This window comes from Typopeltis vanoorti, chromosome 24 (genome assembly GCF_054136105.1).
Source record: "Typopeltis vanoorti isolate ZY-2024b chromosome 24, IOZ_Tvanoo_1.0, whole genome shotgun sequence".
Lineage (NCBI taxonomy): Eukaryota > Metazoa > Arthropoda > Arachnida > Uropygi > Thelyphonidae > Typopeltis > Typopeltis vanoorti.
Genome location: NC_143572.1, coordinates 16,404,004 through 16,418,996, shown reverse-complemented (window position 1 = coordinate 16,418,996; position 14,993 = coordinate 16,404,004). Strand labels below are relative to the sequence as shown.

Genomic DNA, 14,993 nt, shown 5'->3' with positions numbered 1-14,993 from the left:
ATTATTGAAGATAGTGGATATTGTCCCGATCAAGTGTTTAACGCTGGAAAAACACGATTGTTTTGGAAGAAAATGCCTAGTCGAACTTACATCGCAAAGTCTGAGAAAAAAGTAAGTGGGTTTAAAGAAAGCAAAGATAGAGTTTTGTAGCAATGCATCAGAGGATCGAATGTTGAAACCCCCTCCTAGTAAATCGATCTCTAAGACCACGTGCTCTAAAAGGCAAAGATCTAAAACAGCTTCCAGTACATTGGATGGCTAATACAAAGGTCTGGGTAACAACTGCTGTATTTACTGAATGGTTCAATAACTGCTTTGTACCAGAAGTGGAAACATATATGAAGCAAAAAGCTCTTGATTTTAAAGTTTTATTAATTGTTGACAATGCACCAAGTCATCTGCATTTAGTACATCCAAATGTGCAGGTAGTATTTTTTTCACCTGATACGACAAGCATTATTCAGCCATTAGATCAAAGCATAATTGTTACTTTTCAAAAATATTACATTAAGCACACTTTTCAATTTATATTGGATAAACTAGAAAATGAATCATTAACAGTAACTGACATTTGGAAAAAATTTCTATTTTGGACTGTTTAAATCACGTCATCTGCTGTCGCTGAAATAAGACCACAAACTTTAAATGCCTGCTGGAAAGCAGCTTGGCCTGGATGTGTTGCAAACAGTGCAACCATTCAAACCATTCAGTTGAAATCATTACTTTGGCACATGAAATTGGTGGAGAAGGTTTTGATACATTTAGCCAGAATGATGTAAACGAATTGCTTGTAGATAATGCCTTAAGTGACGATGATATTATTGGATATCGATTAACTTTAGATATTGTCGAAGATCCAGAAAGCAATAGTGAAGCGGAAGAAAAACTTGTCCCCCTCACTGCAAATATAATTCGAAGTCTTGAACTGTGCAAAAAATTGGAAAATCATTTTCTTGTTAATGACACAAATTCTGAACGAGCCTTTAAATTCCAACGTGGGCTGAAGAACTGTATGTCTGAATATAGCGATATGTATAAAAAATTAGTAAAATCATCATCGCAAAGTTTAATCATTGATTAAATTGTCAGAAGAAAAAAAAATCAGCACAGAACGAGGGTGAAGTTAATTCTGTTTGTGAAGAACCATTGCCTTTACCATACAGATCTGATGTGCTGACTATCTCTTCTGGTGATGAAAGTGATTTTGTACCAGTTCGCACACGTTGCCGAATATTGTCTAATAGCGACGATAATTCCAATGAAAAAATGTAAAAAAAATTGTTACTTTTCAATAAAATTAAATGAATGAAGCTTTAAAACAAACTTAGGCATTCTTATTTTCCTGAATTTTTATAAACTTTTTTATGGGATTTTAGGTTTATTTTAATTCATTGCTTCGATTTTATGCGGGTTTAGAAAATTATGGAACGTATCCCTAATTTTTCAACATAAATTAGGTCTTTTTTGTGCGATTTTCTGTGGAACGTATCTACCACATAAAAAAAGACCAGACATATATATATATATATATAAGTCGGGTCTATATATATAATCTAATCCTGTGGCCTCCTCTTTAAGAGGGTTGCAGCTGATGAACAGTCCGCTTCCATGCCTCTCTATCTCTTGCTTCTGTAAGATTCTTGCCCATCCAATCTTTGATGTTGTCTTTCCATTGCAGAGAAGAAAAATAGCCACATAGTCTCTTTTCATTTGGAATCTTTTAAGAACCTCTTCATTGCTCACTCTTTCAGTCCAGCTGATATGATCCATTTTTCTCAAGCACCACGTTTCAAATGCATTCAATCGGTCCCTCATCTCCTTATTGATCGTCCAGGACTCGCATCCATACATCTCCACACTCCAGATCATTGTCTTGAAGATTCTTACTTTTAACTGTTTGTTCAGTTAAAATATTCTTACTTTTAAATTATTCTTACTTATTCTTATTTTTCTTACTTTCTTATAATTATTTTCTTACTTTTCAAACTTTTTACATTTTCTATTCTTCATCCATTCAAAGTGATTTCCATCCCATCATTTCCTTTCCTTGAAATCTTCATCACTTTTATCTTCTGAATGTTTATTTTCATTTTATATCTCTCATTTCCAACCCTGTTCAGTCTGTTCAAAATTCTTTGCAAGCCTTCCTCTGTTTCACTCATAAGTACAATGTCATCTGCATATCTTGTATTATTTATCAGGTGTCCGTGTATCTTTATTCCATCCTTCAGATCTTCCAAGGCCTCCCTGATCATCTATTCACTATAGACATTAAAAGGGAGGGTGACATCCCACACCTTTGTCTTACACCCTATATATGCATTTCAGGTTAATAACATCTTAAAAATTACTGATATGAATTTAAGTGGCAAACATCTATAAGGTTTCTTCAGATATAATGGTATTCAGATTTTTGAGTTAATGACGTGCATTTTTTTTATATTTATTTATTTTTTTTAAATACCTTATTTCAGTTATCCAGAAATAGGTAACTGAAATGAGGTATTTTTAAGGTGTTTTCATTTGGTTTTCATTTTGTGATGATATTACCCACTTGGGGCAGACCACACTCCTACCAGGCGCGTCTTCCGGGTGGCGGATAAAGAATAAAGAGCCGTGGACCAAAGGATATAGCAGAGGCATGGCAAGTTGGCTACATTATTATGCCAGTAACTTTCATGAGCAGGAGAAAGTCTACAAACCGAGATAGTGCTACTGCGTACGGGACAGCCAACGTGCCTACTCGAAGACCATATAGAGTAGGTGAGAAATCAGCAATGTGGTCAGCTAAGGACATGAAACATGTAGCCACCCTCAACATAAGATCATTATACCGACCTGGAAAATTGCAATTAGTCCAGGAAAATTTAAAAAGACTGAAATGGAGTATTTTAGGTTTATTAGAGACACATTGGTGTGGAGAGGGATTCATGGATTTACCAGAAGGAAGACTATACTTCTCAGGAAGAAAAGATAACATACATGGAGAAGGAATTGCATTATTAATTGAAAAGAAACTTACACACTCAGTAATTGAAATAAAACCAGTGTTTCCTAGAATAATCACAGCCAAACTGCAAGCAAAAGAAAAAGGTCAAACAATTAAAATAATCCAAATATATGCACCAGACAGTAACCATTCAGAGGAAGAAATAGAAAATTTCTATGAAGAACTACAACAGGAAATAGATAATCCCAAAAATAGCGAACTCATGATAGTGATGGGAAATTTTAATGCTAAAACAGGACAGTTCACAGCAGACAAAAAAGATGTGATGGGGAAATTTGGATACGGAGAGCTTAACGACAGAGGAGAACAATTACTCCACTTCTGTAAAGCAAATGATCTAATGATTACAAACACATTGTTCTATCAATGCCCTAATAATAAATATACAAGGATATCCCCAGATGGTAATATAAAGAACTGCATAGACTATATCATCATAAACAAACAATGGAAAAGATCAGTAAATAATGTACGAACATTAAGAAGTTTTGATTTCGACACTGACCATGAAATATTAACTGCCAACGTGAAGATAAAATTCAACAGGAAAAACAATATCAGAAAAGAAGAAAACATCAACCTATCAAAACTAAAAGATAGCTCAAGCAAGTCGATTTTTAGAACAGATGTGCTTAAAGTTAAAACCCTCCATCTTCCAGAATAGCAGAAAATACTGGGAAGAAGTAAAAGAAGCAGTGTTATCAATCGCAAAAGACACTCTAGGTACCAAACCCAAAATAAATAGAGAGTGGATAACCCAAGAAATCATAACTAAAATAGAAGAGAAAAGAGAGGCCAAGATACTTGTTAACCAACAAAACAATGAAGAGAATAGAGAAAAATACAGAGCACTAAAAAATAAAGTTGATAACCTCTGCAAAAAAGCCAAAGAAAAATGGTTAGAAGAAAAAAGCTAAGAAATGCCAAGAAGCATACCAACAAAACAACCTAAAAGTCTTTCATGATACTGTAAGAGAAATTACAAAGGAATTCTCAGCAAAAGCAGTAAAAATGATAAACAAGATGACTGAAACCGGGAATATTAAAGATATAAGAAAAATCTGGTGAAACCATTTTAAGACTATCTTCCACCAAGGAAACAAAACTACAATGCCAACAATAGAAGAAAATAATGACCACCCAAAAATTTACAAGAAAAAGTTAGATATGCAATGAAACAGATGAAAAAAACAATAAAGCACCAGGCACTGATACTATCCCTACTGAACTGTGGTGATATGGAGGCAGCATATCAATAGAATATTTAACAACCCTATTCAATAAAATACTACAAACAGGAGAGATCCCAGATGACTGGAGAACTGGAAAGATCATCCCAATATACAAGAAAGGACACAAAACAGACTGCAGAAATTATAGACCAATCAATTTACTCTCCCACACTTATAAAATATTCGTAAGAATTATACAAAATAGATTCAAAAACACCTATGAAGAAATGATAGGCACAGAACAAGCTGGTTTCCGAGGAAACTATTCAACAATAGACCAAATTTTCACATTGCACCAACTAGCAGAGTTCAGCTGGGAAAACCATAAAGAACTATATTATATTGTTGTTTTGTGGACTTTAAACAAGCTTTCGATAGCATCAGCAGAGAAATCCTTCTTAAAATTCTACTAGAAAAAGGAATAGACAAATATATAATACAGTTTCTGATAAAATATTACTCTAAGACAAATGCAATAATTAAAAAGGAAACACTCACAACAGAACCCATAGAGATCCAAAAAGGAGTAATGCAAGGATGCCTATTATCACCATGACTATTCAACATATCTAGAAGAAGTTGTAAAGAAGGCAATAGACAATGAGCCTGGAATCAATGTCAATGGTTTAAACATAAATAATATCAAATATGCAGATGATCTCGTCCTTCTTGCAAGAACCCCAAATGAACTACAAAAGTTGATAAACAAGCTAAACGAAACCTGTAAAACATATGACAATAAATATACAAAACACAAAAGTGATGAAAATAGAGAGGAATGAAACTACCATCTCAGCCACAACAAGTAGACAACTTCATATATCTTGGATCAAAACTAACAGAAAGAATAGATGAACTCAAAACAATCAAACACAGAATAGCGATAGGATGGACCACCATGGGAAAATCACAGAAAATCTGGAAAACAAACAAGATATCTAAGCAAGCCATAATCAAATTATATGAAGCAATAATTATACCAACAGTTATCTATGGAGCAGAAACGTGGACAATTAAGAAAAGAGAGGAGGAAAAACTGCTGGCATTTGAAATGAAATGCTTAAGAAAAAATAAATAGAACAAGTTGGATAGAAAAGAAAACAAACAGCACAGTAAGACAAGAATTATTGTATAAAAAGACAATAATAGAAAAATTTAGAAAACAACAACTGAGATGGTTTGGCCACACTGTACCCATGGACACAGACAGACTTCCTAATGTCCTAATCAATACTTTTCCAACTGAAAAAAGAAGACCCGAAAGACCAAGAATTACCTGGCTGAAATTAATAAAAAACATCTTGGGATGAACATATAAGGAACTTTTTTGAACAGCAAGGAATAGAGAAGACTGGAAGATCCTGCTCAAGAGAAGACTCAACCTGTCTTAGATGGAAGAGAAGAAGAAGAAGAGAAATTAAAAATGAATTAAACTTTTCTTTTTTCCCAACTGTCCATATAAAAAAAGAAGATGATCACAGGCAATAAAAACTGGCATTTTGTATTATGAATACTGATATAATTTATTACTACGAATAAACTTGGAGCATTTAACGGACATATGAAGACCCTAAATACCAAATTTCATTGATTTCATTTGGCTGAAAAATGTCTTGATTCAGACCCAGGCAAATGGGTCTGAATCAAGACGTTAAGAACCTTTATAAGGGCTGATCAACTGAAGGTAAGTTAGTCTGCTGGAAATGGCTGGGTTTTCCTAAGATTTTTTTCATCCTGCAAAATAGACAAATTGGCAAGAAAAGCACGCAGTTTACAGACATGATACGCTTCTCTTCTTTCCTTTATGTTACACGGTGATCAGCATTCATTTTACACAAATAATGGACTTTACAACCATGTTATAAATAATTATGCTAATTTCCTGACATTTCAACCTTCATATTAAGGTCATCATCTGGAGTATACATGCATACACACACACACACACACACACACACACACACACACACACACACACAGAGACAAGCTAAATTACATTTCACATAGTATGCTGCAGAGAAAATGGTATACTCCAGGGTGGGCCAGCCGAGGGAGTGGATCCTTGGATGAGTTGAGTAAGTTCTTTAATTTTGCAGGAGGTTTAAAGGTGGCTTTAAGGTTGTATTTTTGTAGTATTCTGTTTATTTTGTTATTACTTTAATGTATGGAATGGTTACAGTTTTATTGTAGTCTTGTTTATTTGTTTTTAAGTGAGGTCTTGTACAGAATTTTGTTGATAGTATTTTGGCTGTAACCATTTTTTAGGAAAGTATCGCTGATAACTTTAAGTGCCTGTTTTGAGCATTGGAGCAAATCTTCAAAGTCCTGTTTTTTTAGTGTATTAATGACCCCTCTTTTTGTTGGGTGGTGGTAGTTGGAATTTTTGTGTATATATATTGACCTGTATGTGTTGGTTTCCAGTAAAGAGTGAAGGAAAGATTGCCAGAAGGAAGACATGTGATAAATGTATCTAGAAACAGAAGTATGTTCTGCTTTTCAATCTCAATTGTATGTGTTTGTGTTGTTTGTTTAGGTGGCTGAGGAAAGTGTATAATGTCTGGCAGCCATGGGGCCAGATAGCGAAAATATCATCAACGTATCTATGCCAGACTATGGATTTTAAAGGAGAGAAATCTAGAGCATGTTACTCAATATGTTCCATGTAAAAGTTGGCAATGGGGGGGAATAATGGTAAGCCCATGGCTGTGCCTTTCTTCTGTAGGTAGAAAGTGTGTTGCCACACAAAATAGCTCAAATGTAGTATATGCACAAAGAGCACTGTGATATCAGGAGGGAATTTGTCCTGTAATAGAAGAATTGCATCATTGATTGGGACATTTGTGAAGAGGGCAGAAACGTCAAAACTGACTAATAAATCATCTTTTTCCAGTGTGAAGTCCTTGATTTTGCTTACAAAGTGTTGTGTATTTTTAATATAGGAGAGCGAATGACTTACCAACTCCTTGAGTGATGATGCTAGTTTCTTGGCTAGGTGATAATTGGAGCTGTCTATACCTTCGACTATCGGCTGGAGTGGTGTGTTTTGTTTGCGAATCTTTGGTAGACCGTAAATTCTCGGGGAATGAGCATAGTGTGGAATTCATTTTTTTAAACGGTATCTTTGGGCCATATGGCGACTGATTTAAGTAGCTTCAACTTTTCTTTCTTTTTTTTTTTTATTCGATTGGCAAGATCATAATTAACAAGTTAATATGTGCTGTTGTCACTATTAGATTCATTTTTTCCAAATAAGTAGATCGATATAGAATAACTGTGGCACTGTCTTTATCGGCTTTAGTAATTACGATGTTCGGATTTAATTTTAGTGATTTCACTGCTGTCAATTCCGCTTTTGTTAGGTTGCTGGTTACTGTTTTAGTTTAATTTAAATTTAAAATGTTAGAGGTTTCCAAACGTACTTTATCTGCTATGGTGGTTGGGATAAATCTTAAGCCTCTTTCTATATGATAAATAAAATCAAGTTTGTTAATCATTCTGGGTGTCATGGCAAAGTTTAAACCTTTGCTGAGTACTGCGAGTTCATTGTTCAGGGCATGGTTAGATTGGTTGACTATGTGACTATTCGCTGAAGGCAGTTGGTGGCTCCTGTTGGCACTTGCTTCAGGTTGGTTGTTGTTATAACTGACTTGTGGTTAGCTGTTTTCGTTCACTGCAGAGGAATTCAAATATGTCTGTTGGTTTTCCGGATGTTGTTGATCTTTAAGTCAAAGAAATTTGGATATAAGTTTTGCTTTCTTTGTTTCCCGGATATGATTTGCCAACGTGTCCGTAATTCTCTCAAGGATATCCCAAATATCTGGGTTCAAACAACTTGAAACTTCAGATTTTAAATTCCTGACCTGGTTTTGAGCATAAGCTAATTCTTTCGGGTAGCCTGTATCTGTTCTCTGAGCAACACTTTCCCCATATGAGTGCTGGATCTATTCTCTAAGCAATGTTCAGAGAACAGATCCAGAGAACTTACTCAACTCATCGAATGCACTCCCTCTGCTGACCCACCCTGGAGTATACCATATTCTTTGCACCTGTAATTTGTCCTATATAGAGGAAACAGGACATACAATTTCTATCAGAAAAAAAAAACAAAACAGAAACGACACATTAAATATAATAACTATAATCAAGCTAGTCATTCTGATCATGCCATAAAAATGAATTATTCACCTACAGCACCATGGAACAATCAAACTTGGTATTAAACTTCGTTACAATATTATTCACCAGTCATAGTCGCTTTTCCAGCACTTGTAGCTCAGTGCATCCATTAAGCATAATGCCTCCCCATACCATGATCCCAGCACTGCTGTATCTATTCCTTTCAAGGACATCCTTGGAATGGTAAGCAGTACCACTTTCATGCCAGATCAAATATCATCTAGAATTGGAGGAAAAACTAAAATGACTTATCTGTAACGAGTACATTAGCCCATTGGTGACTTGTCCAATTTTAATGAATACAATGCCACTGAAAACGTGCTCTATGTGGAGCTGTGGATAAAGGGATGCAGACTACAGGCCTTTGGGAATATAAGCCTACTTGTTACAGACATCTTGCCACAGTTTGTCAAGATATCTGCATACCTGTGTGAAATGGAGCCACATAGGTATGCAAATTTGTGCCGATTATGTTTTGCTGTTATAACCAAAAATCTGCCTTCATGCTCCATGGTAGAGCAAGCATGACCTCTTAGAAAAGATTTGAAAGATCTTTCAAATCACATTCAGTTGATTTGAAATGCTGCCCAGAGCCTGGATACAATGCTACATGAAATTCTAAACTCTGGAAATATCAGTAATTCTGCAGCCTTCTTCAAGCTTTCCAATAGTTTTTCCCCATGTAAAATCATCTAGATGTTTCTGCGACAAGACATCCAGGTTTTCAACTTTATTCCTTCACTAAAAGAGCTTCCTTCGAACACAATTCACAGTGTAGTCTTTTGCTTTTTTTATCCTGTTGAGTGCTACTGCATGACCTCTTTGCGCACGATTCAAAAATTTGAAGGTGTACCTACTTTCTCTCGAAATTGTCAGTTATACAAACTGCCACAAGCTGGTTCATCTGAATTTGCAGCTGTAATCTTTAGAATTAGTGTTCATCCTTAGATTTTGGACACCAGTGTAGTATAACATAAGTTGCTCACTTTAGAATCAACTTAAGGACTTATTATAATGAGTAAAAGCTACAAAAAATGGGAAGACATGGAATATTGAGAGAGACTGAAGAGCAGTATTTGCTCTTCAGACAATTATAAGCAGAGAATTATGGCAAAATGCCAACCAGTAGAAAAGCAAACCCTGCATTAAATATTAGTTCATATTTTTACATTACAATATTACTCCAGATTTTGAGGTGGTGAAAAGGAAACATATGGTGAAAAAGAAGAAGAGGAGAAAAAAAAGAAACCTTATTAAAATGACATCTGGATTTACAGAACATTCAATATGATCAATAGCTGCAGGAATCTACCCAATCCATAGGAATCATAGATCCCTAAAGATTCTTACAGGAAGTTCAATTAATAACACAGAGATTTCATTGAATAATAAATCAAATGTTACAAAAGCCAAAGTTTATCTACATATGGATTACTGTGAACAGATTTAAATTTCTAAGTTTTCTGATAATGAAAATCTAGAAATTTAAAAAAATACTCAGTTAAATTTTGTTGGGTGGAATGAAAGGTAGAATCAACAAGTTTTCTATCTTTGAATATGTTAGAATAATAAAATGAACCGTGAGAGCAGAACAAAGGACAATAACAATAAGCACCAGACTTCCATGGAATCAAGACATCATGGGAGGCACAAACTGTGAAATGCAAAACTCATCAAGTTACTTTAAACATATTCAATGAGTCTGCATTCGCCACACTCACAGGCAAAGTATTTCACTCAGCATCCATAGAGGGTGTGAGCAAGGGAACGTGAAAATAATCTGTGCCTTACAGTTTTCAAGGATGGTCTCTTGTTTTTACCCAATCTCTTATTCTATGAAAATTTGCTTCCACATGAATTGTTTTACAGCAGGATTTCCTCCATGATAAATTAGTCAACATCATGTGAATTATTTCTAACTAAAATAAATTATTGAACAATCTTTGAAATAATTAGGAGGTGACTCAACCCGTCCTAGACGGATGAGGATAGGAGGAGGAACAATACTATAATACAAAAAAAAAAAAAAAAAAAAAAAAAAAGATAATGCCTTTAAGTGAACTATTTTTTTTTCTTTTTAAAAACAAGGAAAATATATATTCCACTCTGATTTCTTCAACATGTTATCCTAAGTAAAAAAAAAAATATTATATTATATATTTTCCCTACCAAAATTCAGTTCCTTAGTAAAACAGCTCACAGTCAAAAACAACAGTAAAATTCTCAACGCTTAAATCAACTCATCATGTGCTAAAACCTTAGAAACTGAATACATTTTTTTGCATATCAACATCTGGATCACTACAGATCTATCTGCATAATAAAAAGGATTCTACTTAGGGAATTAACAAATATCAAACAAAATATTTAAATGAAAAAATACCAATAAAAAGATATAATTAAAAATCAATTCTCTGTTTTAGACTTCTATTATCAGTCAATTAATTTTAAAATAATAACAGGTAAGAAAAGACTTAAAACAACTAACCTTTATTCTTGACACAGCTTCCTCGGCTTGCATCATACGGGTAGCTTTGGTTGGCTGACCTTCGCATACTAATTGAGTTGAACCAAGATAACGAGCACGAAAAAGCACTCCCTCGATGAGTACTGCTGGTTCATGAATCAGAACTATAGAATACAAAAAGACATCTAATTATGTAAGAAAAAAACCAAGTTGGTAATTTATTCAATTTAAAATAAACTACAAGCTTTTAATTAATACATTTAATTAAAATGTTGGTAGTTTATTCAATTTAAAATAAACAAGCTTTTAATTAGTAAATTTAATTAAATTAATAAATTTAATAAATTTAATTAATATGGTGAATAATTAATCAATTAATCACCATAATAATATTGCTATAAGTCAACTATAAATTTGACTTTTACAATTTTAAGCATAACGAAAAAATGGATATTTTCTAAAAATATATTTCTAAATCAATACACTGCAAATAATAATAATAACTAATTCTGAAAGCAGCATTCAGAAATCTATTCTTATATCATATTTCTTATTTAATTGAAATACAATCAATGATTAATTTTTCACCACAAATAAAAAAAAATTGAACTGATCGCATCTATTAATTTAAAACTGACTGGAGAGAGAGAATCTCTCGCTCTCTCTAAACAACTTCTTAGAGGTGCATTTGTTACCACTATAGGAGCTTCTCTTGTGTGTTATCAGCTGTCAATGCATATTTTTAGAAAATGCCAAAATGAAAACTTTTTACATTTTCTCTGGGTGAAAATTCCCTTATCTCATTGGGAAGTCATTCTTCAGCAATCTGCTTATGCATTACATGGTCACAAATTCACTGGATAAAGGACCACAATCAGTAGTATACTTAGATATTTCAGTGGCAATAGACTGCCAATTGACAAGGAATGATGGAACATTTATTTCCAATCTCTAGCATTCATTAACTTACTTAGCAGAGGTCTAGAGTAGCTGGTTCCATTTTCTCTAGAGTAGGGTCTCTGGAATTCCTTTTCTCATGTTCCTTCTTCATCAACACAGTATGAGTGATAACTTTTAAGGGTATGTCATTGCACTAAGGTGCTCTAACAACTCCTTTATTTCAGGATCTATTACTGCACTGCAATTCTGCAGAGGTTGCTTGATAGAACTTCCCTAGCTCAGTTAGTTTCGACAATGCTCTCTGATTGGAAAGACATGGATTCAAATCCCACCTAACTGTGAAGACCTTTTAGGGCTTTTCAAATGAACTTGAGTTATCTGGTCTCATGGAAATGGTAGAGGGTGTTTTTCTCCCAGAAACTCAATTTTTCATGTGCAGGAAAACAGGCAAACCAGTCAGAAGAACACACATAATTTGCAGATACAGGATACTATGGAAATAAGGATTAACCATCCTATTCCAATGAATCTGGTTCCGAAAACTAGCATGGTCTAGGTAATAAGTATGAAACAGAAAAGAAGCTGCTTGACTATAAAACACCAACATTTTTTTTTGGATGGATTTTTTGAGAATGCATCAGAAAACTCAAAAACTTTCAATATCCACTTCAACTTACTCTTACCACAAATATAAATTATTCATACCATTTGCATTTTTTCATGCATAGCCCTCCTATTTCTAGTTGAATCCCAGCTAGGGATTCAATGAGTGTTATGATTATTCTTTCCACTGAAAAGGAAAACATGCTGAAATATTTTCAGAAAATGCCAAAATGAAAACTTTTTACTTTTTCTCTGGGTGAAAATTTCCTTATCTCATTGGGAGGTCATTCTTTAGCAATCTGCTTATGCATAACATGGTCACAAATTCACTGGATAAAGGAGATACGTAATCAGTGGTATACTTAGATATTTCAATGGCAATAGACTGCCAATTGACAAGGAATGATGGAACATTTATTTCCAATCTCTAGCATTCTGAATTCTACAAAATACTCCAACCTTTTTTTGATTTTCTATCTATAAAACCTGATTTTCTTTATTCTAACTACAAAGAATGATATCATCTTTAGCAAGTTTAAGACAGACAACATCAATTCACTTTCATTTTTCAATTCACTATCCAAGCTGAAAGAGATGGCAGAGTAATTGCCATAGGCAATGACTTATAACAAGGTATCCAATACTGTAATGAGTAAAGTACAACATACAACAACCTCTATAACTTGTGCGATGAGTTTAAGGGACAAATGGAATTGCCTAAGAGTGATGGATTACATCTGAATGGTTCTGGATTGAGTCAGATGAAAAGGCTACTGGAAGGAAGTGTAATCAGTGATGCAAACAAAGTATTCAGAGATGATATAAATGAGTAAGAGAATGGATTAGATGAGACCAATGTGAATGGAGATGAGGAGGTGAGAAAATAGGGATGGGACAGGAAAAGCATGAAAACACAGTGTAAGGCAACTGGATTTGGAAAGCAGTAACAAATGAATATATGGGGATGGTTAGCACAGGGATGGAACGGCCTGGAGTACATGGGGGAAGTTGAGTAGATGAATGCTGGTAATAATCCACTGCATGAAGAGTACAAAGAGCAGGCCAAGAGGGTGACTGAGTTGGTCAAGACAGCAAAATTGCAATATAAGTAATGAGTCAATCAAGATAAGAAAAATCCATGAGTTCTTTTGATATGTGGCAAGTAGAAGAAAAAAATGACTATGAAAGAATGATGCTAGATAATGACAATAAACAGACAGGTAACCAATGTCATCACAATACTTGTGATGATAGCTTCATGAGAAGCTGTAGAGGATATGGTGGCAGAGGAACTGATGGTGAACGAACAGGAGGTATATAAGGAATAAAGTAAACATGATGTTAATAAGGCAGTACTTGATAATATATTGCCGCTTGTCTTTAAGGAATGTTCTGCAGAATTAACTGCACCTGTTTAATGTGAGTCTTACAACAGTGTGAGTTCCAAAAGAGAAGGAGATAAGACAGACTACAAATTATAGACAACTCTGTGTGTCTAGTTGTTAAGTTACTAGAGAAGTTGATTCAGATTATGATAATGGTCAGCCTGGATTTGTTAGGATGGTGGTGGGAGGTCACTGTTTAGCAATCTGCTTACAAGGTGACACATTCACTGAATAAAGAAGATGCACAATCAGTGGTATACTTAGATATTTCAAAGGCCATTATTGATAGACTGCCAAATGACAAGCTGGTAGCTAAAATGAAACAGGTCGGGATTGGTAACAGATTAGTGAGTTGGATAGCTAATTGGCTATCAGATAGGTATCAAGTTATGTATGGAGTGGTATCCCGAAGGAAAGTCACTAGGAGAGTTCCACAGGGCACTCTTATACATTAATGTAAATACATCAACTTATACATTAATGATATTGGTACTGGTATATATGATGATGCAAAAGTTGTGAATAACTATGAGAAGTAAAGCAGATGTGTGATCTTATAAGAGGATCTGAATAGACTATGTGAGTAGGACTGTCTGTTTACTGTTGCAAAGTGCAAGGTTCTGAAATTTGGTAGATAAGTTTGAGATGCAGAGTATACAGTTATTGGGAGAAATTTTGATGGAGGTGGGAGAGATGAGAGATCTGAGAATGATAGTGGACAGAGACTTGAAGTTTAGGGATCACATTGCTAAAATTGTAAGAACATTAAAATTTCTTTTCTCGGTTTCTAGTCATTCAATATTTTTTAAAAAATGTATATCAACCGAGTAAATCAATCTTCCTACATATATTTTTTTTTTCTTGTCTTTTGCCTCTGGATACTTCAATGTTTTCCACCCAACCAAGTTGAATTCTGAATATAAATTTCTATCTCACAGCCTCCATCTACTGTGATCGTACAGGGAAAAAAAAATTAACACTTTTATACAACTTCCAGGGATAGCTTCCGTTTCCCCCCCCCCCCCCCAACTTCTATTCTATTTTACAATTTCCTCAGTATTAATCCTAAAAAGCATTCTTTATTAACTTAAACATCTCTCATATCACTGCTTTTTCTCCGATCCAGTAAACTGTAACTTGCATTCCTTTAACATCTTCCCATAGCCAACATTCTAAGATCCCTGATACAGTCTTAGTCACTCGTCTCTAGACCCTCTCCA

At 34.4% G+C, this 14,993-nt stretch overlaps 1 protein-coding gene across 6 annotated transcripts in view; it reads right to left on the bottom strand.

Annotated features, from left to right (window-relative positions):
- The window catches only part of LOC150092956 (uncharacterized), a 511,183-nt gene that overhangs the window by 153,828 nt on the left and 342,362 nt on the right, over nt 1-14,993 (bottom strand). For 5 of the 6 annotated variants that reach the window (XM_090414059.1, XM_090414064.1, XM_090414062.1 and 2 more), the window contains exon 7: nt 10,907-11,049. In XM_090414059.1, the coding sequence (XP_090270185.1) occupies nt 10,907-11,049 (143 nt within the window). The remainder of the gene's footprint in view (nt 1-10,906; nt 11,050-14,993) is intronic. The other variant, XM_090414063.1, reaches the window with a different exon arrangement.